The sequence below is a fragment of the Vulpes lagopus genome, chromosome 7 (genome assembly GCF_018345385.1).
Source record: "Vulpes lagopus strain Blue_001 chromosome 7, ASM1834538v1, whole genome shotgun sequence".
Classification (NCBI taxonomy): domain Eukaryota; kingdom Metazoa; phylum Chordata; class Mammalia; order Carnivora; family Canidae; genus Vulpes; species Vulpes lagopus.
Genome location: NC_054830.1, coordinates 59,996,514 through 60,023,202, shown reverse-complemented (window position 1 = coordinate 60,023,202; position 26,689 = coordinate 59,996,514). Strand labels below are relative to the sequence as shown.

At 51.9% G+C, this 26,689-nt stretch overlaps 1 protein-coding gene across 2 annotated transcripts in view; it reads right to left on the bottom strand.

The window, feature by feature from the left end:
- BRINP1 (BMP/retinoic acid inducible neural specific 1) overlaps window positions 1-26,689 on the bottom strand; it is a 178,903-nt gene that overhangs the window by 118,033 nt on the left and 34,181 nt on the right. The window contains exons 2-3 of one of the 2 annotated variants that reach the window (XM_041760481.1): window positions 12,850-12,910; window positions 12,643-12,730 (exon numbers count right to left, since the gene is read on the bottom strand). Coding sequence is in view for 1 of the 2 variants with exons in the window: in XM_041760480.1 (XP_041616414.1) it covers window positions 12,643-12,860 (218 nt within the window). In the remaining variant the exon portion in view is untranslated. Of the gene's footprint in view, window positions 1-12,642; window positions 12,911-26,689 lie in introns of both variants that reach the window. The other variant, XM_041760480.1, reaches the window with a different exon arrangement.

The window sequence follows — 26,689 nt, the reverse complement described above, 5'->3', positions numbered from 1 at the left end:
AACCATGGAGGGCAACTGGGAGAAAGCTACCCGAGACCTCTCTAGACTGTCTTTGCAACTTCGTGCCTATTTCAAAATAAAAATTAAAAATACATGGCTCTCAAATCCCCACCGATGCTACTTTAGTCCAAGACTCGCTCCTCTCTTACTTGGTTCACTGCCATACATTTTGCACCCTCTCATTTTGCATCCTGAAGCTTCTCTCCTTCAACCCATTCTCCCCATTTTACTTATATTTTTTAAAGACTTTATTTATTTGATAGAGAGAGAGAGAGAGAGTATCAGCAGGGGGAGGGAGAGAGGGAGAAGCAGACTCCCCCCTGAGCAGGGAGCCTGATGTTGGGGATCATGAGCCAAAGGCAGATGCTTCACTGACTGAGCCCCCCAAGTGCCCCTCCATTCTCTCCTTTTTAGCAGGAGTCACGTTTCTACCATGACAATGTGACATGCTCTGCTTCCGGGGAAAATCCTCTGAAAAAGGATCGGAGGATTTTCTCCAAAATCCTCCCCGTTGTCCTTGGGACCTGTGGTTCCCAACTTGTGTGTGAGGGGCTACAGGGCACCAAAGCAACCTCACAGGGGCGGCACAGGGCATATTGCAAATGTTCAGGAGGAATGAAGGATACCCGACATGTATTGGGCATCACAAAACCACCAACCTGAAGTAGTTTACAGTTTCAGCATTAAAACACATCGACTCCGTTCACATGGCACGTCCTCGCTAAGGTGGGCTCTTGGCAGGACTGCAGAGCACTGCAGACAAACGAATGAGGAACAGGAAATGGGGGCGGCAGGATCCAACGCCAAAGTTTAAGAAGTAGAAACGGTGGTTATTTAGGAATGAAATTAAAATACGGCTTTTTTCGGTGTCCATAGAAAGATGATGGATAAGAAGCTGTGGTCTATGTATACAATGGAATATCCCTCAGCCATTAGAAACGACAAATACCCAATATTTGCTTCGACGTGGATGGACCTGGAGGGTGTGATGCTGAGTGAAGTAAGTCAATCGGAGAAGGACAAACATTGTATGTTCTCATTCATTTGGGGAATATAAATAATAGTGAAAGGGAATATAAGGGAAGGGAGAGGAAATGTGTGGGAAATATCAGAAAGGGAGACAGAACATGAAGACTCCTAACTCTGGGAAACGAACTAGGGGTGGTAGAAGGGGAGGTGGGTGGGGGGTGGGGGTGACTGTGTGACGGGCACTGAGGGGGCACTTGACAGGATGAGCACTGGGTGTTATACTGTATGTTGGCAAATTGAACACCAATAAAAAACACATTTATTATTAAATAAATAAATAAATAAATAAATAAATAAATAAATAAATTAAAAATACGGCCTTTTCTTCAGGTTTGCATGCATCACTTTGCAAATGGCCTCTAAACTTCCAGGGACGCACATATTTCATTAAGTTGTTCAGACCTAACTACTCCATAAAAAGAATTTGTATTTCCCCGGCCTACGGGGAACCATGACAAGATCACCGGGAGCATCCTGAAGTGAGGAAGTGTGGAAGGCACCACTTTAGGATCAAGAAAGTGCAAGGTCTTTTATATAGCGTACACCGAGCTCCATGACCTAACCCTCGACTCAAAAAATATCCCCTTCTTGAAATCCTTGCTTCACGCCGCAGGCCCACGTCCGATGCCCCTTCTTTGCGCCCCGACTCCGTGGTCTCCATCTCCCCAGCACTCCTCGTGGGAGGGGCGATTTGACGCCTTCGTGCCCGTCTCTCTCCAGCCACCCTAGGGTGCCCTTACAGGCGCAGAGGAGTGTTGCCTCGTTGGCGTCCATCAGAGGCTCGTTCAGTTCCTGCGCAAGGCAGAGGCTCCACCAAGATGTGTCGCCTTGATGCACGGGGGTGGGGGGCGATTCCTTCCCAAATCAGACCAGCCCAAGCCATTCAGCAGTGCCAGAGACGCCGTATCCTCTGCACTCAGTCCCTTCTTCCTCACACAAACCACAGCCCCTATTACGTAGGATCTAAAACTGGATGTCAGAGGATGTCCCCAGCGCTCGGGATGGAGGCTGTCCCCCGCACCCCACTGATAAACCCCGTTCCGAAATGCAGCTGGTGGCCGGAAGGTGCTGGTGGAGAGCCGCGCATTGGGGGATGGACGTCTCCGGAGCATCGCACATCAAAGACAACCTGGCGGGCACCGTGCAGCGGGAACTGGGAGCTGGGATGTCGCAGGCGGCTCCTGTCACCTGGGCTGATTAATAAAGTAGACACTTGCAAATCAGGGGGCGCGTACTGTTTATAGGAGTCGGTGCGCGCTGGTAGTAAGGACACCTGTCGGCAGGCAGGCCTCTGGATTCCTGCCATACGCGCCTCAGGGCATCAGAAATCTTGCTCTTCCTTTTTCTCTTCCTCGAACAAACGTCCTCTTGGTCTAAGGATGAGGCCAACGCTGCCGTCCGAAGGCACCTCACCTAGGGCGCCCGGACCGAGCTCCTCTCTTGCGGCTGGAGGCCTCCTGCAAACCGCCCGGGAGTCCCCGTTGCTGAATTTCCAGCGAACGGTGCCTCTGAGATTTACTAAACAACCAGTCCCCAAGCTCTTGCTCTGTGCTAAATAGGATCATATGTTCTCCTCTTGAATCTTTACAACAGTTACAGGATAAAAAGTTATCCCCATTTTACGGGTGGAGAAGCTGGGTCAAGAGGATCAAAGAACATACGCAGGACCTCACGGGTGGGAAATGGCACAGCCAGGCTTCGAACCAAGGTCGCCCGGGTCTCAAGACTTGGCCGTGGGTGGCTCGGGGATGGCGGCGGGTTTAGGTTCACATAAGCTTCGACACTGACACGGGGCTGGAGGTTTCCATCGAGGGGTACAGAGGTTTGCAGAACAAGCCAGGTCAGAGATACGGGGTGGGATGCAAGGCTTCCCTCCAAGCCAGTCTGGGAGCGCAGTGCTAATGAGCCTCAGTAATTCTCATGCCCAGAAGGAAGGCCTTGAGACATAAAGAAATGGCCGGGAGGCAGAAGCCATGGGATTCGGGTTCCTTTCATAAGGGGTACAAAGGTATCCAGCGGTAATGTAGAATTGTACATTAAAAAAAAAAAAAGAAAAAGAAAAAGAAGAGGCATGCGGCCACAGGGTGCCAAGGATGGACGGGGCAGGTAGGCCTGGGTGCAGCCCAGGAAGGGAGCTGCAGGAGCCGGCCCTGGGTGGCGCCCAGCGGGGCTCGGAGGTGCCGATGCCCACCTTCCCGGCCTCTGTCTAGGCTCCGGGCTCCCCTCTGCCCCCGAGACTCCCACCCCCCGCCCGGCCCCGGGACCCCTGCCCCTGACCCCCCTCCTGCATTCTGTCCGCGGCCTCCCGGCGAGACTTCTGATGCATCATCAGACCACGGCAGTCTCCTGTCGCAAGCCCGTCGGTGCTTCCCCCTGGCCTGGATCCGGAGAGACACGGATTCCACGCCCCAGACCCGAGCCCCAACCATCGCGCGCTCGAGGCCGGTGCTCTTCATGCCGCACGACCTGCTCCAGTGGTGCAGGCTGCAACAGCTTTAGTTGGTGGGGAGCCGCATCTTAAAAAATAAGCAAATCGGGGGCACTTGGGGGGCTCAGTGGTTGAGCATCTCCCTTTGGCCCAGGCTGTGACCCCGGGGTCCTGGGGTCGAGTCCTGCGTCAGGCTCCTCGCAAGGAGCCTGCTTCTCCCTCTGCCTGGGTCTCTGCCTTTCTCTGTGTCTCTCATGAGTAAATAAATAAAATATTTTTAAAAAATAAAAAAATAAAAAATAAATTGGAAAAGAATAGCGGTAGTAGAATGGAATAGAATAGGGGTGCCGGGGTGGCTCGGTTGTTTAAGTGTCTGCCTTTGGCTCAAGTCATGATCTTGGGGCTCAAGTCATGATCTTGGGGTCCCGGGATGGAGCCCCACGTCTCAGCGGGGAGTCTGCTTTTTCCCTCTACCCCTCCCTTGCTCATGGGGTTTTTTCCTCTCTATCTCTCAAATAAATACAATCTTAGAAAAGGAGAAGAGTGGAATAGACTACAAAATATCAAAAGATATCACATGTATAGGGTTAAGTATTTTTTCATGAATTTTCATCTTGATCATACATCTGCGTTGTTTATTATTAAGCGTCAATGTAGAAAAAAAATTTCGAAGCATGAGTTAGGGTGGAGAAACGAAACACGAAAATGAAAGAAAGAGAAAACGTTGCTCCAAACAGGTATCGGGGAATATTATTTAGGGTATTTAGTAGGAATAGTCTCACAGTTAGCTAGGAGTTTGAGTTTGGTTGACATCAATTTGCCAGTTGGAATTTCTTTCACTGTTGCCTCCAAGCTGTGACCCGTCCAGCCTTCCCTCCGTCCTACATCACCGCTAGTCAAAATACACACACACACACACACACACACACACACACAGGCTTTTCCCCGCCCCTTGCTGATGCAGGCACTACTCTGTCGGCCTGGCCTGTTTTAGTCCCACCGTCGTCCCATGAATTCCTAATCCTCCCTGAAGACTAAGTTCAATACCTGTTCCTCTAGGATGGCTTCTTAGACTTGTCTTTTCCTCCCCATCCTTCCCCTTGGCACGGCCCCGAAGCTAGAGGACGTTCCCCTCCCCGTGCACACACAGGGCCCCAAGGACGGGGTCCAGCCGGGAAACTCCGGGCAGGCCCTGGGCTTATCTGTCTTCTGGTCAGCTTTCCCCGGACACCTCAGACTCCGCCAAGGCCTCCTCTTCTGACGCAGAGCCTGGTGGGGAGGAGTTCGGAGGAGTGAGTAAGTGCTGGTGCTCCAGGTCGTGGATCCGGCCCCTCCGTGCCTGCTTGGGGTCTGACACCGCAAGGGCGGCCGCTCTGCTCCTCCACATTCTCCTAACGGAGGCCAAGCTCCGTGCCTGTCCCTCCACGGGGGAGGCCGTGCAAGCCTGTCCACTGTCAGAGCTCGCCCCCGACCCAAGCTGGGCGATTGCTCGGCCACGACTGAAGGGAACTCAGGCGTGCGGCTCACGAAGTCAGTCCAGTCATGGCCTGGGAGCGAGCGGTAGAGCACAGCGGAGACACCCATCTGGGAGCAATGAGGCTACGCTCCTGGGAGCGGCAGATCCATTTTAAATAATCAACACAACACGTTATCTTTGCATTACGCCAAGTGGCCCGAAAGACATTTGCTGTCTATCCTTCCCCATCCCTCTCTCTTCAGGGAGAACCTGATCAGAAATTGGGATAAAATGAGGGATAATCTAGGGGGAGGGTCGTGGTTCTCACCAGTGAAGCCAGCCTCTAAGTGGCTGAAAATGACAACTACAGACCTGAGACATTGTCCCATTCTCCTCTTCTTTCATGCCTACTGGGCAGGCTCTAAAGGGATGGAAAGTTATCTGTTAACACCTTGGGTCTAAATTGGTTGTTAGGGATTCAGGCCATGGGCATGGAACCTAGAAATGGAGCATAAACATCTTGCTTCCTAAGGAATTCTGCAGTCAGAAGAAGAGAAACCCACCAGATTTCCTACATCTCCTAAAGAAATGGAGTTTTTTGTTTGTTTGTTTGTTTTTGTTTTTTTTTTTTTCCTGGTGAGGGGAACCCGTTTCCCTTAAATACTGCCTCTGTGCAGCAGGGAGGACAACCTGGCTCGCCTTCCTGAGGGCATTAACTTCCCCTCTGCTCCGAGGCCATGTCCTGAAACAGCAAAATCCCCTGCCCTTTGGTCCCGCAGCCAGGCTGTTGGGGAGCCCGGCCATTCCACGGATGCCTATTCCGCGACCACTCCAATTCAAACTTGGGGAGGCCAAAATCTAAGACCTTTTATTCTAATATCCTTCTCACCACCCCATTTCCTTTTTCTTCCAAAACTACTTGCTCTAGAGCAGATTTCCCGACCTCCACACTCCTGACATTGCGTGTCAGGTGATGCTTTGCTGCCGAGGGCTGTCTGTACATCGCAGGGTGGTCCCTGGCCTCGCTCCGTTAGATGCCAGTAGCAACCCCCTCCACAACCAACTGTGACAACTCAGATGCCCCCTGGACATTTCTGAAGGTCCCTTGGGTGAGCAAAATCACCCCTGATTGGCAATCATCGCCCCAGGTCAGTGGTCGTCTGTCCATCCTACACCAATTAAATCAAAATCTCAGAGGAAGGACCCAGGCATTGGTATTGTTTAGAAAGCCCTGCAGGTGATTCCACTGGGCAGCTGCTTCTTTGCAATAATGAATCAAGGTCTCCCCTCCCTCCTCCACCGTCCCTCTGGATGTTGAGTCCTTATCCCTACACAACAGGCTGGAATGCCAGATTCAGGAGTACGAAATAGGAGCACAGACATTCAGGAAACCAAAGGGAAACAGAGAGAGAAGGCAGGGAACGTGAGGCTGTGGATTCCTTCCCAGGGTCTGGCAGACGTAGACCAAAGTGTTCAAAGCGAAAGCTTGGCGAGGAGGGTGGCTTCCTCCCCCAAATGCCAGCTTTTAAGGAAAGAGGTGTCCCTTTGAGAGTGCTGTGACACAGCCTGGTGTCCAAAGGGGGAGCCCTCAAAGCCAGGTAGAGCCAGCAACTCCTTACAAGTGCTCTCCAGAATTCCCAAACCCATGAGAACAAGAGGCTGTGTGGTCAGAGAGCTTGGGTCAAGTCTTACTAATACGCACACGCACACGCACGCACATTCACATAACGTTTAGGAAGCACCGGCTAAACAGTCTCTGCAATCCACTTGCCTACACCACATCCCATCCTCCCAGAAACAAGCTCCCCCTCCTGGGACAAGTTTTATAAGCGGAGAAAATAATAAATCCTAGCGCACGGGATGGCTGGGCGGATCAGTCGGTTGGGATAACGTGTATGCACCCTGCGTGCCCGCTGGACACTTGGTAAGCGTCCGATGCTCGCGACCCACTTACCGTCGTCGTCACTGTTTATTGGACTCTGGGATCTCTTTCGGTTGTCATTCCAGAACACAGCTTTGGACGCCGCGTGGAACTAGAGATCTGTGTAACCTACGTCAAGAGGTGCCCATCTGGACTGAGTTTCCCTGCGCCAGTAGACACGCAACCCCTGTGCCGTGAGATGCTCAGAGTCCATCGGGAATCCAGGGGGCCGGGGCGTCCTTTCGGGTCCAACCCGAAGCATCCGAGGAGAGCTCACGGTGGACCTGTCCCTTGCGGCCGCGTGTCTGTAAGCTCCTTGAAGGCAGCCCCGGCTCCCTCGCACGTATAGGCCCCCGGTGCCCGGCGTCTGCATACCTGCGTCCCCAACAGTCACTCTCCAATGACTTCTGGATAATGACCACATCTCATTCAGCTCCGGGAGACCGACCCCCCGGCCCCGGCCCCATTCATTCAGCCACAAAGCTATGAGCTTTACCACAAAACCTACTGTGGATATTTTTGTGAAATACATCAGGGAACCATTAAGATATCAGATTAGAACTGAGATTCATGCAAGTCTGAAATAAAAGTGCAAGACGGTTAGGCAATCAGACTCGGTTTCCCAAGATTTGATTTACACTCAACTTTCAGGTACTCATTCAGGGCTCAGAGGAAGGCACACCATGAGCCGCAAACCACTTGCTCAGCAACCTGCAGGGAAAACCACTCAATATGAAACCACCTCTCATGTAACTGCTGCATTTTGCAATTACTGATGAGTTCAAAGTCAGGAGAAAATAAACACAAAATAAAACACAAAAAAGGCAGGAAACAATTTTGGACAAAACTGACTTTTTTCTTTCCTTTTTTTTTTTTTTAGTAGCAACTTTTAAGAGACCAAAATAATTTCTAAATTATCTCGAGAACAAAAGAAATAATTCCTAGTAATGCCATCAGCTGTCTGAGGTAAAGGGGTAAACTCGAATTTACACAGGTCCTGCAAAATTCCCAGCTCTAAGTGTTTGAGAGCAGAGGCATTTCTCACCTCAAGCACAGGAAGCATCTCATAGGCCCTTAATTTTGCAAAGGAGAAGCCTGAGCCTCCGGGAGGTCATAACTTGCCCAGGGGCAAAGGGAGTTTCTCAGCACTTGGTTCTCAGAGGCCCCCTTCTGAGCCCCAGCCCTGCCACTTCTCAGATGTGTGACGTGGACAATTTGCCTCACCTCTCGGCGCCTTACTTTTTCTATTCATAATGATATGGACAATCAGAGCATCTGATCCCCCCTCCCAGAATGGTGGGGAGTATTTAATGACTAACCTATGTACGAGCTTAGCAGAAAGTGAAAATCAATGATTTTATTCGAATGATGATTTAGAACCTTAATGGAAAAAAAAATTGCAAACAGAAGAACATTTAAACGGCGCAAAGCATTCTCAGGTGACCTGGTAGGTAGGGGAGCCGTCATCGCCCCTTCCTGCCGAGGAGTGAAGCGGGCGCCGGACACGCCCCTGTCCATCCCTATCCGCGAATGATAACCGTTTGCTTACGGATTCTTGTTTTGCTTCGACCCTCACCCTCCACCCCGAGTTTGGTGGATACTGCTGCGCGTGTGTTTGGGTTCGTGTGCACGCTCACTCCGTTGTCTCCTTTCGGCCCCACCCGTGTGACCGAATCACGGCACAGCTCACGGCATAGGAGTGGTGTCAGTCCTACGAGTGAAGGATGTCCGGATGCCGTGGCCCAGGCTGAGAAAGCTAGAAAGTCGCTCCAAAATAAACAAAGCCCGAGGGAGTGTCCCAATTCCAAGTCGGGTCCTCTCCACCACCCCAGGCTAGACCCCCGGGGGACAATGTTTCACGGCATCACAGAATTTCAGAAAAGGCGAGGACCTCCAAGACCGCCCTAGCCAACACTCTCATTTCACAGATGAGGAAATAGAAGCTCCGAAAGCTCCACTATGTGGGCCAAAAGCCCGCATGAAGGAGGCCGAAGGGGCGGCCCCGCGCCCAGGTTCCCTGACTCCAAGATCAATGATGTGGGCAGGTGCACACAGAAAATCGCCCTGCCTCCATGTGTCAGCCCAGACACGCGCACGACGCAGTGTGTGCCTCGTGCACCTAAACGACGGCTTGCACCCACCTTAGTGCTTGGCCTGTGAAGCAACAGGAGAGAAGGCTTCTGCTGGGATTTGTCGGAAAAGCTTCCCCTCCTTGCTACTGGCTCCCACTCCCCACCGCCAGTCTATGAGCTGAAACCAGCCTCCGTGTGCATATGCACGAGGAAAGAAAGGCCCTTAACCCACTTAAGTGGGGAGAGGAGACCTCCCCTCGGGATCTTTCTGAAGCTCCCAGATCACCCTGGGGCCCAGCCTGGGTTCACAGAGGGCGGAACTTGGCCAGAGCTTGAGGGCCGGGGCCCTTGGCTAAAGCTGGCTGTCCAGCACTAGACAGTGTGGCACGTTCCTGGAGAAAAGCCTTGCTGTCAGGAGCAAATGTCGAGTGTTTAACGTGCGACGTCTACATTAGCACACAGGAAGGCACGTCGGAAATCACCGGAAGACACGCTTTCGTGTTTCAACAAAGCAGCATGCAATGAGGACGGAGTGTCAAGGGACAACCGCCCTGATGAGCATGTCCTACTTGGTCTGAACCTGGCCTGGGTGGACACGTAGACACGTGTCTACGTACTTATTTGCACGTGTGCCCATGTGCCAGTTAGGATTAGAACCCCACCTAATCTCTGCACATGGTGGGTTCCAAATCAACGTTTATGGGATTAGTGATGTCCCAGTCATTCCTACCCTGCATTTTTCTTTGTAGCACTTATTGCGTGTGTGTGTGTGTGTGTAATTAATGTCAGTCTCTCCTAGGAGAGCAGGGACCATGTTTGTTTTACTCATCATTGTGTCAGCTGCCCCAAACACAGTGCTGGGTCTCTAGCTGGTGCTTAATAATTATTTGAGGATTAAATAAAGGAAGGAAGGAATAACTAGATGACCAGGGGCCTGACTTCTGGGTTGAACTCCATCATTTAATTAAGCACGTGACCTCGGTTAAATCTCATACTTAATTTTAGAACTAGAAAGCGTCCTAGAAATCAGCCTGTTGGACGATGACACAGTTTACTTTAGCAGCGGGGTCCAAAGGCAAGCACATGGAACATGAGAACATCGGAACGTGAGAGCAGACGAGTGAAACCTTCTCTTGTGTAAGTGCTGTGTGAAGCCCACGGGGCTGCAGCCTGGTTACCACCCCCCAAACCCACTTGACTTGCTTTCCCACACCACAGTGGCTTTTACGATTTCTTTAATTGGTCCTCAAGGATTCAAAGAGCATAGGTTGAAAACCACTGATGTCAAGGTTACCATTTGATGGATGAGGAAGGTGGGATCCTAATGTCACAAGATCGGTGCCCAGAATGCGGGAATTAGTATCCAGATGTCCTGACCCTCCACCTCATTAACGACCTTTCCCTTCTTAGCTCTCTCTAAAACCAACCCCAGATGTTTATAAAGTGGCCGTCAGGAAAAATGTTTGCAAGAGCCCTTCTAGAGCTCAGAGACACTCTACGTTTGGACATCATGCCAGGGGAGCCATGGCTGGCAGGAGGGCTTTGGGGCAGGCAGGTCGGTGTTTGGACCCCAGCTCCATTCCTTACCACGTGGACGAGCTGGGGCCATGCACTCGGCCTCCCCAGGTCCTGGTTTTCTGATCTGTAAAGTGAGGTGTGCTCAGCTCACAGAGCTTGTTGTGACCGAGCAAATGACATCCTTTCATGGCACATCCTAAGTGCTCCATTACAGCTTGGCACTATTGAGCAGTCCGTGTCTGCGGTCTACTCCGAGTGTCCATCTGAGCCCTGGTCATTTCAACAGCTATCACAAGCCTATGTTGATCGTCTACCATGCACGACGGCTCCCTTCTAAAACCCAAGCACAGCCATCGCGTTAGATCACTACTCCTCATCGTCAAGCCAACCCACCCCCGGGGTCTAGCATAGGGGCAGGCATCCTGCGGCTGCAAAGAAACATGTATGAATAATGAATGGATGCTTCTAGTTCTATCATATTCATGGGTGTCGGTTATGGATTTAGACTTCGTTTCCAGTCCAGGATCCATCATGTTTTGGCTCCATGACTTTGTTCACGTCCGTCATCTTCTGGTCTTTGAAATGGGAATGTGAACCCCAGGCATCCACCTTCAAGGCGTCCTCAGGAGGCTCACAGGGAACCGAAAGCCAACATGTCTAACCGGGACACTTCCGTTGTCTGACAAAACACCAACCATAACCCACCTGGCTCTCCACCACTTGTTCTATTCCCCTAAATCCTCTGTCCCTGCCCGTGTCCTTCCCCGGGCCAGGGATTTCAGATACCAATGCATTCTGACAAGTAATCAGCGGGACCCCACGTTTGGTTCACGCGTGTCCACAAGGAGCAGTGGCTGTGGTTCCACCAAGAAATTATGCTGAGGATCTAACTTTGAAATTTAATAGAGAACTGTCGTCCTTGAGAATAGTTCTCCCGTGGACTGTCTTCTGAATCAATAACTATATTTTAAAATCCTGATATCCTTCTCTTTTGAAAGAAACACTCCTTATTTTTCATCCTTGCACTCCTTCTCCCCTTTCTTGCACACCCCATATCCATGATCCCTTGAGCTCCTGCTTTCCGTCGGGCCCCAGGGCACCTTCCCCAGTAACGCTCTGATCACTGATCACCTGTGAAGGTTCGTCTGGGAACTCCTTCACCACCTCAGCCACTATTCAGCTTAAAAGTCACATCCCCGATCTATGAAGCCACAACGTGTGCAATGGAGACAGGCCCACTTTCATAACAAACACACAGAAGACGTACGACCTACACGCATGCCGTCCCAGATGCAGGTCAGCGTCCTCTGCCCCACCATGCTTCCCAGCTCTCCCATTCTCATTGGCCCAGGAGGGTTAGCATGCGCCCTTCTTCCTTGACCCTAAGACAAAGACTGCACCGCTCGGGAGGTTCTTGCATTCTCCAGCTCCTTTCAGTCCACAACATTTAATGTGTCCTCCCGACACAGAGCAGAACAAAAATCACTCAAGGGATCCAGAAATGAATTTCTGTAAGTCATGCCCTCAACAGGTGTCTAGTTAAGTGAGAAAGAAACACAAAAATGCACTCTGAGTGCAGAGGGTTTAAAACTAAAGAGATAGAAGTGTAGAGAGCTGGGTAAGTCCTTTTTGGGCGAGTGGCACCCCAAGAGGGATGCTCAGACCTGCTGGAGCAAAGGATGCTCATCGAGTGTCTCTCCTTGCTTCCAGATGTGAGAGGATGTTAGGGTAGGACACTGGAACCTTGACAGCACCTGCCAACATCACTACCTCTATCCGATGAGGCTGTTGCAAAACCCTATGACTGTGGATGCAGACAAAACCCAGTTTGAACCTCGGCCCTATCATGTCCGGACTGTGACTCTAGGCAGATGACTCCCCCCAGCTGAGGATCGGTTAGGTCGTGTGTAAAATGGAGAAAACAGAATTACGCCCGGCGGTTATGACAAAGGCTTAAGTGAGACGGCGCACCCAGCGCGGTAGGCACCGTCCAGGCCTGGCACCGAGTCGCCATTCGGGACACGTGAGCGATTCCCTCTTGCCCTCGTCCTCGCCAATGTCCTGCGCAAGGTGCACACACCAGGTGCAACGGCGAGGGGCCGATCCCCCGGCCCACGTGTGCGTCCACACCGCGAGGCCCACACCCATCACCCCGACCCCGACCCCGGGAGCGCTCCCTGAATGAACGGCGCGGACGCAGGCTGACCCCAGATCTTACCTGTATATCTTATATCTGGTTGTAAATCCTTGACGGTGTCTTTCCACAAAGGACAGGTAGCTCCTGGAGTGGTGGAAAGGCCCCCTGTCTGAAATAAGCCAATCAAATTCCTTGGAGACATGTTGGTCCGTCCCAGCTGGTTCCTGGAGGGAGGGCTGCACGGAGATACGGCCCCATACGAACAGGAAGTAGAGGAGCTCAACAAACCTCCAGTTCATGCTTTTCTGCCTGCCTTTTTCCTCTCATTCTTGCTCCATTCTGTGGAGTCCTGAGGAGAAAGAAGGAGAGAGAGAGAGAGAGAGAGAGAGAGAGGAAGGAAGGATGAAATAAAGGGGGGGGGGACAGGAAAGAGAGAGAGAGAAAAAAAGAAACAAAATAAAAAGAAGAGAAAGAAAAGAAAATGCCGTTAACATGTCTTCATATGTCACATCAGTCACGTGCTTTAGGCTTTACAGGAACCCGGGTCATTTCTGGCTCAGAGCTTGGCACCTCTGGGGCCCCTGGGGCACAGGGGTTGAGGGTCTGCTTTCAGCCCAGGCCATGGCCCTGGGGTCCCGGGATCGAGTCCCGCATCAGGGTCCCCGCAGGGAGCCTGCTTCTCCCTCTGCCTGGGTCTCGGCCTCTCTCTGGGGGGGGGGGGGGGGTGGAGGGAGAGAGAGAGAGAGTATGGCACGGGGGAGACTGTGCCGTTCACGTGTCGCGTGTGCAAGACAGACGCCTCGCCTCGGAAGCACGCAGAACAGAGGACGGGCCTCGATGCCTCTGCCCTGGCACCTGTCACATCGGAGGGGCGCAAGGCGAGCGAGACGAGCAAGGGCAGAACCGGGTCCCAGAGCGACCAGGCAGGGCTGTGGGGACGGGAGCACCTGTGACCAGAGGACTCGCCGTGGAGCATCCGAGCCTCAGGTCACAGGTGCTCGGCAGGGAGGGGAGAGGGAAGGCTGAGGGACGGGGGCCATGCAGGAGGCCGCCCCAAGGTCCCAGGGCAGCCACAGCACAGCGACACCCACGTCACGAGGGGCGCGGCTCAGAGGTCAGTTGCAAGCCGGCAGCTTCCAGAAGCGGAAGGTGCGTATCCGCGTGCACATGTGCAAGGGGTGAGCCCTCAGCCCCTGGCCCCACGAGGAGTCGAACCATCTAAGCCAGCGCCTCCGCGTGGCAGCACGTGGCTCCCCGGGGACATCTCCAGCGTCACCGTGCGGAGGACGCCGCTGGCTTGTGGTGTGCAGCCCGGGGAGGCGGCCTAAACCACCGTGCGACGCCCAGGACAGCCCTGAGACACGGGACACCGGGCCCAAGGTCACCCGTGCAGAAGGGAACCTTGGCTAACCCAGGCGCCTTGTCCAGCGCACGGCTGGGCAGTGGGCACGTGGCCGCCCGTGAGCCTCCTCCGTCCCCGGGGCCGCGACACAGTCTACACTCCAGCAGGTGAGGTGAGCGCTCCGTGGAGGAAGCCTGAACACCTCCCGTGGACCCAGGAGCCCGCCGTCACCCACAGAACTAGAGGCGCCTCCCACTGGACACGGACACTTGGCTGAGCAAGACCAAGGGCCGCTCACCGGGACCAGGAGGACCCCGGCCGCCCCAGGGCCCCGGGGACAGAAGGGGCTCGTCGCTGGCATCCCCGGGACATCTACCGCGTTTGGGTTGAAAACATCCGTTGGCAGTGGCCAGGCACCCGGTACACACGAGACGCTGATCAAGGTTTCCTCACGAGGCGCAGACAGCTCCCCGCTTCCCGGGGGACACCAGGGGCCCCGAGACCCGGAGCGACCCCCAGCTCACCCCTCTAACCCGCCTCTATCCTTTCACAGCCTCAGCCCACCCCGCAGCCTCGCCCTGCGCCGGGGGAAATGGGGTCCTGCCCTCCAGAGTCGATGCCTGGGGGGGTCACACCCGCGCAAGAGGGTTCTAATATGGACCGGGCGTCACCAGAGCTGCAACAGCAAAGGACACACGTCCCGCGGAGCCGGGGAGGCCGGAGGTCGTCTTCACCACCGAGGCCCGGACAGATCCTGTAGGAGAGGGGCCACCTGCAGGCCCTTCCCGAGCAGCGGGTCCCGGAGCCACTTTGCACTGGGCTGGGGCGGCAGCTCCGGGCGTGATGGTGAGGAGCACTCGGGGGCAGTCACTGCAGGGACATGCGGTGGGGAGGTGGCTGCTGCCTTAAAGCGCTCGGGGCGGAAGGGGCCAGGAAGGGGCCAGGAAGGGGCCAGGAAGGGTCCTCCCCCCGCGTGGTTTCGGAGAAGCGGGAAAGGAGCGAGCGCACAGGTGCCTCGGGTAGGAAACGTCGTGGAAGGAGGGGCCGAGGGCGGCCGCAGGCCACCGGGGTGCAGGTGGGCGGTTCAGGGGAGGCAGGTCGAGGAGGGAAACCGGGTTAGGAGCGCAGGGACTGAGTGCCGCCACCTGCAGGCCACTCTACAGGCGCGACCTCGCGGCAACGTGGCGACAGGGCCTGGTCCCCGCCTGGCACACGGGGGCGGGTCGGACCCTGAGCTTTAGAAAAGGTAAGTAAAGGGCCTGAGGCCACGCTGTCCCCGTGGGGAGGCTCTCCGTGGAGCCCTGCGAATGCACAGGCGCGCGCGCACCGGGACGGCCGGAGTGTAAGTACAGCACGTGCCCGCTGGGCTTCAAGACTCAGGAGGGCTAAAAAGCTGCAAAATATCTCACTAATGTTTGTATCGGTGACATGTTGAAATATTACTGTTTTGGCTGTACTGGGCTAAATAAGACGTGGCATCAAAATTTCACCTGTTTCTTCCAAATCGTTTGAACGTAGCTGCTCAAACTTTAAAATTGCACACGTGGGGGCCCCCGGGTGGCTCAGTCGGTTGAGCGTCTGCCTTCGGCTCAGCTCGTGGTGTCGGGGTCCTGGGATCGAGCCCCATGGGGCTCCCTGCTCAGCGGGCCGCCGGCTTCTCCCTCTCCCCCTGCCCCGCCCCACCGCTCATGCTCTCTCTCTCTCAAATAAATAAAGTCTTTTTTTTAAGAAAAATAAATAAAATTAGACACACGGGTGCTGTCGTACTTTTACTGGGCAGTGCGGAGCTAGAATGAGGAGCCGTTTCTGCTCCATGACACTGCCCGGGGAAGGTCACTCGTCAACCCCCACGTTTTTATCAACATTCAGAGAATCCAATTCACTCCGTCCTACAACCGTTGGGCTGAGCCACTGTGCACTTGCCTCCTCTGCCAAAAGCAATAAACAAAGAGACGATGAATGCATCAGAAATGAAAACTGCCAAGCTCGAGGCCACACCCCCGTCCTCTATGCTAGAGAAGCCCTGCACACCTACCGCCGCGCATCTGGGGACCGCTGTTCCCCAGTATTCATAAAGGGAACTTCCTGCCACCGGCATTTAGAGCCTGTGAAAGAGAAGCTGCTTCTATTCCAAGCGCTGCCCTTGACCTCCGGTGACCTTGCGTGAGTCACAGGCCCGCGGCTGCGGTGCCCTGGTGGCCGTGGAGCTGCTGACGGGGGGCTGTGGCCTGGAGAGCACGTGGGCCCTTGCTGAACTGTGCTATATATAAGCCCGCAGTGTTATTAAGGGAATCGGGTTCATCCCACGCGAGCACACTCTCTAACCGTTGCCGTTGTAAATTATTTACATCTGAGGAGCATATGCAGGACAGCGACAGAGGGTCTTCCAGCAGCAGGGTCACCAGGGTCTGGAGCCCTCTGCTTGGGTTGCTGGGCCAGAGGGTGCACAGGAGCACCCCCACCAGCCCCCTCCTTGGGGCGCCTGCCTCCTAAGCCTGGGGCAAGCTGGGAACCTCATCCAGGCCTCAACTTCTACACCTGGATCTCCGCGATAGACTTCTCAGCAGAGAGCCATCTACAAAGCTGGGTGGCCACGAACATGTAATAATCCCCCCCACCATGCCTCAGTGTCCCCGTCTGTAAAATGTAGGCAACATCAAGGAGGATCGGGATCTCTCTTAGGGATCAGGTAAGGGCTAAAGGGGATTTTATGTTTTTGTTTTTATTTTTTTAAGATTTTATTTATTCATTTGAGAAAGAGTGAGCGAGAGAGAAAGCACAAGTGAGGGGAGAGGCAGAGGGAGAGGGAGAAGCAGACTCCCTGCTGAACAGGGAGCCCCACGTGGGGTTCGATCCCAGGACCGTGACTGAAGACAGACGCTTAACCGACTGAGCCACCCTGAAGCCCTAAATGGGATTTTATTTTATTTTTCTTTTCTTTTTTTAATTTTATTTACTTATGATAGTCATACGCAGAGAGAGAGAGAGGCAGAGACACAGGCAGAGGGAGAAGCAGGCTCCATGCACCGGGAGCCCGATGTGGGACTCGATCCCGGGTCTCCAGGATCGCACCCTGGGCCAAAGGCAGGCGCCAAACCGCTGCACCACCCAGGGATCCCTATTTTATTTTTCTTAAAGATTTTATTTATTTATTCATGAGAGACACAGAGAGAGGCAGAGACACAGGCAGAGGGAGAAGCAGGCTGCCTGCGGGGAGCCTAATGTGGGACTCGATTCCAGAACCCTGGGGTCATGCCCTGAGCCAAAGGCAGACACTCAACTGCTGAGTCACCCAGGTGCCCCTAAATGGGATGTTAAATGCCACTATTTTGATCTCAGTTTCAGCCAAAGCCCAAATGAAAGATGCTGTGTTCTACAGGGAGGTATATGCCCCACTCTACAGGGCTTAGCCCACATGACAGCAACAAAAGTCAGATGCTGGGGCAGAGCCTGAGCCTGAGTGAGAAGGCTGCATGCTGAGAACGCACCTGCCCACCCCAAACAGGGGGACAGTCAGGTGGGAGCCCCGCACCTCGGGCTTCTGCAAGGTCACTCAGAGAACACGGTCAAGGCTCCCAGGAGCTTGGGGGGGATCTGGCTCACCGGTGTCTGAGTCACACCAGAGAAATCTTAAAAAAGAATTCTAAAGAGGGAAACCTAAAGAGGGATGGGCTGAAACCTGGTGGCACAGTAGGGGCTGCAATTTGAGAAGTGACAGCTTAGCTCACTCAAAAAAGGAATGTGTTCCCCAGGGATCAGAGGTGAGCCACATGCAAAAGAAAACCAGGAGAGGTTGCCCTAGATCCCATCTGGAGAGAGAGGGGATCCCAGCAAAAGGAAACTAGAATGGCACTGCCATTTACCAAGGGTCCCCTGCTGGTCAGTGAGCAGCTGCAAAGAGATGCATTTTCCTTCATCAAAGGAGTCACAAGTAAGGGATCCCAGAGGAGAAAGGAAGCTCCAGATATTCCCCAAAATGTTATATGTTAAAAACATTAGCATTAAATCTGCCAAGCCCTCGGAGCACTGATGCTAAGTCTTCAAAAAAAAGTACTAGGCCAGGAAGACTTGCTCTCTCCATATCTGTCCATTCTTGACCAAACCCTGCATCCGAAGAAGACTCGAGCAAGTTTAGCAAGATGGAGGAGACACAGCAAAACCATGAGCCATGGAAAGACGGGAGAGTCTGGGGGAGGAGTGATGTCTCCACCTTAAGTAAAATTTAATTTATTTGTTGTGATATACTGACCTAGACATGTTAAATACTGGACCGAAACTGTATATGATGGAAAGAGGTGAACGTAACTTGCCTTGACTTTCACCCAAATATCAGGGAAGACCTGATCCGAGAGTAAGTTTAAACAGTGGAAGAAAAGAATCAAGTTTTGTTTGTCTGTTTGTTTTTTCCAATTTTACTCTATGAACCCTGTTTGATCAAAGGAAAGATATCATGCATTAAAACACTTCACTCAGTGCCCAGCTCCATGCGAAAGTCCAATGGAAGTCCACTTAGAATTTACTAATCAAGGGCGCGCCGAGCTAGAGAGAGTACTAGAACTTCTGGGGAGCGTGTTTATTACCTTTTTTTCAATATTCAGCTCAAATATGAGACAGTCACAAGTCACCAATGGTACTGCAGTGAAGGGCAGGAGCCTGATGGCCCCGAGAGGCTGGGCTTCATCCTTCTGCCTCTTGCAGGGCATTGTGGTGCCTTGGCATTTATCTGTGTCTAGTGATGTGGAGTATAAGATTACATTATCAGATTTGGGGCTCCAGAGCGGGGCGGGGGGGTTCAGTCTGTTGGGCCTTTGGCTCAGGTGATGATCCCAGAGTGTCAGGATCGAGCCCCACAGGAGGCTCCCTGCTCAGCGAGGAGTCTGCTTCTCTTGCCCCTTACCCTGTTCATGCACTCGTTCTCTCTCTCTCTCAAATAAACAAAATCTTTAAAATAAAATAAAGTAAAATAAAATTACATTATTAGATTTAACTCAACCAGCTCTCACAAAACGGTCAAGTGGCTTAAAAAGAAATTATGGATTTACTGTAACAATAATTGAAGCCAATGTGAACAAGAAAATGGTGGAAGACCAGCCATATTACACCGCCAAACCAAAACAACAAGGATCTAATCAGATTTGTCTGGAATTGGCCAAAATAACTCAAGATGATCAAGAGGACCAGTCAAACTATGCATTTATATTTACTATTATTAATATTGAGCCCTGTCTGAAGCAGACATCAGGCAGTGGAGAATCGTGATTTAACTAACGAAGAGAACACGTGTAAGTAATTTATATACATACATTCATCGGGAAGGAGTTAGTCAACAATCGTACCTGGTATGTGTACACTTATAAAAAAATCTAGAAACCACTAGAACAAGAGTTCATTATAACTCGCATATTTTATATTATTATTAATAATATATATTATATATAATAATATATAATAATATATAATATATATATTAATATATAATAATATTATATATTATTATTTTCAACCACATCATCAACCACGTCTAGAGAAAATAAATTTTCTCTAGAAAATCCTGTAGGTGTCTTGAACTCGGAGTATCCCAGACTACAGCCATCATCACTCTCTCAAACTTCCCCTTCTCATCTTAATCCCCATTCACCTGAACCACACAATCTCCCAAATCGCTCCTGTGAGAGGCCGAGACTTCTCCAAAAGTCCGCCCCCATCCACTTCAACCACACCCACCGCCAGCACCACCATCTCCACAGCCTGCTTATTTGCTTTCATATTCATCCATTTAGTGGACAGCTCTGTCCTTCTCTGTGAGCTCCGGGGTGACCCTGCACATCTTCATCTTCTCTCTCTCCCTTGAACACCTGAACCTTAGGAACACGTCTTTGTGAAGCCCATTTCCTCTTGATACCTGTCATTCAAAACATGGCCCTGTCTCTTGGACTATAGCAATCATCTTCCTGCTGGTCTTCCTGCTTCATGTATCTCTGCCACCTCCAACCTAAGCACCACTGTGGATGCCAGAAGGATGTTTCCTAATGCAGATAGGACCATGACATTCCCCTCATTAAGCAGCTCAATAGTTCCCTATTGATAGCCTTACCTCAGTCTTGCATTTACCAAAGCTTATGAGCTGTATCTTTTATACACTCACCGTTTCCTGCTTCTCCTTTTTCACATCCCACCCTCAATCTATCCAGTACTCTAGATTCTCTCCCCAACTGCAATGACCCAACACACTACAAACTTTCATTCCTCACTACCACTTCTCACGCTATTCCCTCTTCTTGCGATGCCCAGCAAGAATTTTGCAATAGGCTATTCATGCTTCACGGTGCATTTTAAGTGAATCGGTAAGGTGGGTTAAAGACCAGCGTGCCCCTACTCTATGCTCGATACAATGCCAGACTCTTTCTTGTGCCCCATCACGTTCCACTCATTTAACAATCCTACAAAATAGACAGCATTAGTTTTCCTTTGTAGATGATAAAACTGAGACTCTTTGAAAAGAACTGGTTAGAGCACCCGGGGGGGGGGGGGGGGGCTCACGGATTGAGCGTCTGCCTTCAGCTCAGGGCATGACTCTGGGGTCTTGGGATCAAGTCCCACACTGGGCTCCCCCCAGGGAGCCTACTTCTCCCTCCATCTGTCTCTGCCTCTCTCCGTGTCTTTCATGAATAAATAAATAAAAGCTTAAAAAAAAAAAGAACTGGTTATTTTTCCGATGTCACACTTTTTTAAATGACAGAATTAAACTTCAACCCAAGCCAAATTAAACTAAGTTCTATGACTCAGTGCTGGAACACACCAAAGTAAGAAACTACACCATCCTCGAGTTGTAGTTTCCTTGTTTTGACAATCATGAACAACCACAAATTAACTGTGAAGATGTTAATGAAGATAATGGCTGATAAGTTAAATTGAAGTGTGAAACTTCTAGAAATGGTAAATCTAGGGAAGGCCATGGCAATCTGAAAGAAAGCTGAAATATGTGGACTAATTATTTGTGAGACTTTCGAAAGGATCCGAAAGACTATTTTTTGTTTGTAATTAACAATATAAGTATGTATAGTACCCTTCCTTCATAAATATCTCATTTGGAGCCACATTTAGGAATCCGAAGATCTAAATGCAGGGAAACTGCCTTTTAAGCATTCTCTCAAAATTATCAGCAGTCTCCACAGGAGATCTTTCAAAAGGGAAAGCGAAATGAACATTTTTAGAATGTCTTTTCTGGGCCAGTTTGGTAAAATTCAATAAATATTTGTTGAGTGTCCCTACTATTTTAATTAGCTCTCCTAGACCGGAGTAGGAGATGGACAAAGAAACAGGTATTGAATATAATGTAACAGGGCAAAGACGGGGCATACCCAGCGTTCTGTGGAGCATGGAGCCCCCAGCGAGGGTGTCCAAGGGATGCTCCCTGGAGATGACATCCAGGTGAGGCCACAGGAGACGAAGAAGCACTTGTGAGGTGACAAATGTGGGCTCGATATTTCAGGCCAGGAGAGAAACACGTGAAAGGAATGAAGGCGTGTGGTGTGAATGTAGGATCTAAAACATTTCAAAGCTACTGCAGTGGGAATTTGGAAGGAGGGAGTGGCATGAAAAGAAGCAAAGGCGCTAAATGGGGTCACGCGCTTTATGATCATAGCTTTGCTCATGACTGGTCGTTTCTTAAAGACATAGATTCCTCCCCCTTTCCCCAGTGTATACCCGGGATCTGGATCCAATCGTAGGGTAGGCACTAAATCAGCATTCATTCAACGAATGAACCCAACAAATCAAGACGTGGGATTAGACCTAGGGGACCACAGGGAACCACTGAAGGCTTTTGAACAGAGGGGTTCTATGTTAAGAGTTTCATTTTAGATGGATTACCCCAAATGTAGGGGCAGTAAGTGCATTTCAGAAGGGACACGGGTCAAATTACGGAGGCCATCAGAGTAGCCCAGGCTAGATGTGGTCTGAAAAAGCTCTTTCATATTTGACTGACAAAAAGCCTAAAAACAATTGGGGGGGGGGCAAAGTTAGCAAGAGTTGGCGACTGTCTGGCTGGGTTGGGGGGCGGGGAGTGAGGAAGAAAGATGTTTGTGGTGACTCCTAAGTTTTCTCTGATGATCAGACCGATGGCAATGTCACGTGTGATAACAAACGACCAAGAGAATCGAACGCCCATTAATGGGACAAGTTCCCCCCTTGAACCTCTTGAGTTTGAGGTGTCCGTCGAACACTCGAGTCAAAATTGTCAGTGGGCTCTAGAGTCCTCGAGTCCGAATCAACAGAGGGGCCGGGCTAGGAGTAGAATATCGTAAATCAGTATGAACTAGGAGTGCTTAGAGCTCCGGAAGCGGGTGAGAAGTCCTAGGAACGCATGTGAGAGTGGCGGGAAACGCAGTGCAACGATCATAGTTAGGCAGAATGAAGAAAGAACCCCATGAAGTAGAACGAGAAGGTTTTGTAAGAGGAGGAGAACGACAATCATGAGAGAACATTGTCAACAAAGCTAAACGAGCGGACATGTGTAAGAAAAGGGTCTCCTCGGGATCGAGTCTCACGTCGGGCTCCCTGCATGGAGCCTGCTTCTCCCTCTGCCTGTGTCTCTGCCTCTCTCTCTGCGTCTCTCATGAATAAATAAATAAAAAATCCTAAAAAAAAAAAAAAAAAGAAAGAAAGAAAAGGGTCTCCAATTTCAAAAAAAAGCTACAGAGTGAGCGGTCCAACGAGATAAGGACTCAAAACGCCCACTGGGATTAAGAATCTAGAGGTGGTGACAGTTTCCGGTGCTTCGATGGGAACTGAGTGTTCATTGAAAGAGATTAAGGTGGGACATGAATGGGACACGGATTCAGAGGCACAGAGCATAGAGTACTTGGCAAAGAAAGAAAGATCAAAAAATCATTAGCCAAGGCTCCTTCTCTCTCCACCACAGAGGGAAGTGCACAGTCAATGGAGGACTTTGTTTTTCCTTCATAGGATGAGGATATTTATAAACTCAGAGGACAGATATAGAATTAAAGGGAAAGAAAAAAAGGAAAATAGGAGAGAGAAAAGAAATTAGTACTGATTGAAAGAACAGCATGGGGCTCTGGCTCTCGGGTAGGATGCCAGACTCTGTACCAGCCACGGGGGGATCAAAGGAGAATAAGGAAATGTCCACGGTGTTAGGGAGCCATCGAGCCGGTGGGAGAGACTAATCCGCGATCCCTCAAATTGCAGAACAATGGATGGAGTTCGATCAGAGGCCTGATCACAGCATTGTGGGAACGAATGAAAAATGATTCAAACACAAGACTTCATGGGTGCTGAGACCTTACGTGGCCTCTGAGGGTCCCGCGGCGGCGGCGGTCCAGCCGAGGGGTGGAGGAGAAGGCATTTCGGATAATAGGACCAGTGGGAGCAGAGGGCGTGCGGTCATGCCAACCCACCTACTTGTGCAAGTCACTAAACTGGGTGCGCTCGGGGAGGCAGAGACATTCAAGTAAGAGAAGGTCGCTGGCCCTACAGCGGCCTACGGAAGATTCCAGGGTTAGAAAGGAAAGCCAAAGATGGGAACCGGCGTTAGGCGGATGCTCAAAATATAATTGTTCAATAAATAAACAGCGCTCTGCTGAGTTAATGGCTCTGACTCCCTCCCTGTGGCTCATCTATTCTTAATATTCAGTCGAGCAAATAAATAAAACACTTAAGTTTCCATCTGAACCTGAACTTCAACATTTACTCCTCAAAAGCTCTGACCTTTGATGTTGCCATCAGGTCACTAACGCCGAGCTGGAAGGTGCCTGGTGGATCCAAGGGGACAGAGGCTCGTGAGGCTCCGCCAGTTCCCGCGCCGGCTTCACGCCTCCCCGGGGCGCCTTGTAAATGAGGAGCCCGGGGACCGTTTTGGGTACGACCAGGCCCCGCTGGCCCGTGACAGTCACGGACCCCAAGGGGGAAGTCCGGGGACACGCGGCCGACGGCCAAAGGAGGGCTGGGCCACCACGGATTTTAAACACGCGGTGGCCTTGGAGCCCGTGGGCGTCGCGTCTCACTGGCCTCCCTTGGGCCCTGCCTGCCGCCCGGGGTGGCCCCCAACCTCCCGGTGGGACCGGTCCGAGTCAGTGGGTTAGGCCGGGTTAGGCGAGCAAGACACACGGTTCGCTTCATGCTCACAACAGGCGTCTGAGGACGGGACGATTACTCCGCCCACGTCACGGGGAGAAACAGGCCAGGAGGGCTCGGCAGCGCACGGCTTGGCCACGGCCTCGCAGCCAGGGGGCTTTCGCCTCGTTTCGATCCTGACCTTCATCGGGGGGAGCGTGGTTTCCGACCCTGGCCCTTCGCGGGGCCCCATCGGGGACAGCGATTGTGCAACACGCACGTGCACCTTGAATAACTGGTCCAGGTCAGTACTCCGCGTGGGGCCCATGCCCTGGCGGGATGGCGATGCGGGGCCTGCGGGGTGTCGGTCGCCTCCTGCACGGGAGCTCCCCCACCCCCCACCCCGGGCCGCCGCCCTCCAGGCCTCCAGGCACCGCGCCTCGCCCTGAAGGGCTCCCGCAGCCCGGCTGGCCGGTCCCAGAGGGCGTCGCCAGGCCTCGGGCACGGCCTCCCCTGGGCGCTGCTGGGCTTGGGCGCGCTGGGTTCCATCCCCAGCCACCAGCTCGGAGTCCTGGCCTCGTTACGACTGTCGTGAACACAATTTATGGACACTTCGTGGGTGGGGGGAGCTGCGTCAAGAGCTTTACAAACACTGGGGCACCCGGGGGCTCAGGGGTCCAGTGACTGCCTTCGGCCCAGGGCGTGACCCCAGGGTCCCGGGGTCGAGGCCTGCATCTGGCCCCCCGCAGGGACCCTGCTTCTCCCTCTGCCTGGGTCTCTGCCTCTCTCTGTGTCTCTCATGAATAAATAAATAAATAACACCTTAAAAAAAAAGAACTTTCCAAGGGAGCGTTACTGCAGTTGACCTGCACCCCACTGATGGGAGGGTGTGGTGACGGGGCCCCCATACCCTCCCCTCCCCAGAACCGGGTGCTTTTTCCTGAGGACGTGGGGTCTGCCCCATTCTTAGACTCGGGCTCGTCCTCAGAATCCCCTCTGGCCACCAGCACGAGCCAGAGTGGGTGGCGCGCCAGCCCCAGCCTCTGTCTGCACGACCCTGAGCACCTCGGCTTCACCGCCTGTGCCTCTGCTGTCCCCGCCCGAAGGACGTGACTGTGTTTCAGGGAAACTGCTGGAGGAGAGACGGTGCGACCTGCAGAGCCCAGCCCACGGCGGGAGCAGGCACAGGAATGTGCTGTGATGCGTGTGGGCACCCAGGCCGCGGACACGCCGGGGCTGCCACCTTCCCAAGTCCTGCAGAAGGACACTGGGGCTCAGCGCGCTGGGGCGGCTCTGTCGGGTACGCGTCCGGCTCCTGCTCGGCTCATGATCTCAGGGTCCTGGGATCGAGCCCCGCGCCGGGCTCCTGCTTGGTGTGAAGTCCGCTTGAGATTCTCTTTTCTTTGCCTCCCAGCTCCTTTCTCTCTCTCTCTCTCTCTCTCTCTCTCTTTGAAATAAATATATAAAATCTTTAAAAAAAAAAAAAAAAGGATCCTGAGGGTCAGGGAGGCTGACCTTTCATTTGTGACCTTTCATTTGTTGAAAGTCACATTAAGGATAGTAAGAGTGACACCTGGTACTTGATCCTGGCACGTCCAGGCTCCTCTCCAGCACACTGCCCTGTCAGCCGCTGGGCTGGGGACGTGCCCCCCACTGCAGCCCCCATTACCGCCCCGGAAACGCCAGCTGCCTGCAAGCTAGTGGGGGGACTTCTGAGACCTGAGCAGTCTCTGCTCCTAAAATGCACCTTCCCCTCCAGACTTCATCAGAAATTCTGCGAGTGAAACCTCAGGATCTGTGGGCTTAAAGCAGTCCTAGAGGATGTCACCGCATTATATGGGTGATCAGCCCAGGTGGGGAGCAGGGCAGGAGGGCTGGTCCTGAAAGTTGGGGCGCCAAGTCCTCACAGGGGTTCTCTCCTCCTCATCGGCCAGGCAAGTGCAGAGTAACCTAATCCATCTCTGCATAAGAAAGGAGGCTCCCAGGTTTTAAGCCAGAAAGGAACAAGGTGTTTCATTGGGAGCTTGAGGAAAGAAAAAAAAAAAGAAAAAAAAAAAAAAGAAAACCTGCATCTTTTGGATGAAAGGACCCTTAATCTTCAAAACACAAACCGGTTTTCCATACCAAAGCTCCTTCAAACCTAGGAAGTCTGCTGAGGCCTCAAGTCAGGCAAACAGCTTGTGTTTTGCAGATTAAGGAGCCTTTGACCCAAAGGATCCATTTTTGTGGGAATCTAAAGGCAGGGCCTGGTCTATTTCTAGCTGCTGCGCTCTGGGGACGGGGAGGCTTTAAATGCCCTCGGAGAAGGTGGCCGCTTCCCCGCAGGGACCGGGGCTGCGTGAGGGAGGCGGGAGGATGAATGACCGAATTCCTAAAGGACATCTCTGGCCCCAAAATACCAGACCTGCTTCCTTTGCCGGGATGCCCCGAATATTCACTACAGAGCCCCCGAAATATATTTTTTTTATAAGATGAAATAAATAAAAACACGAAAATAAATAAAACTAGTATAAATATATTTAATAAAATATATTTTAAAATTCATAAAAGAAAATTAACAAATTATCAATTCAAATATTTAAGATAGAAATAAGAATGCCCCGGAAAGTGTGTTTAAATAGTAATAATATGCCCCGATGATTTGGTTATTTTTATAAATGTTAAATAAAATATATCATTATAAATATCTTTATAATAAAAATAAAGGAAGAA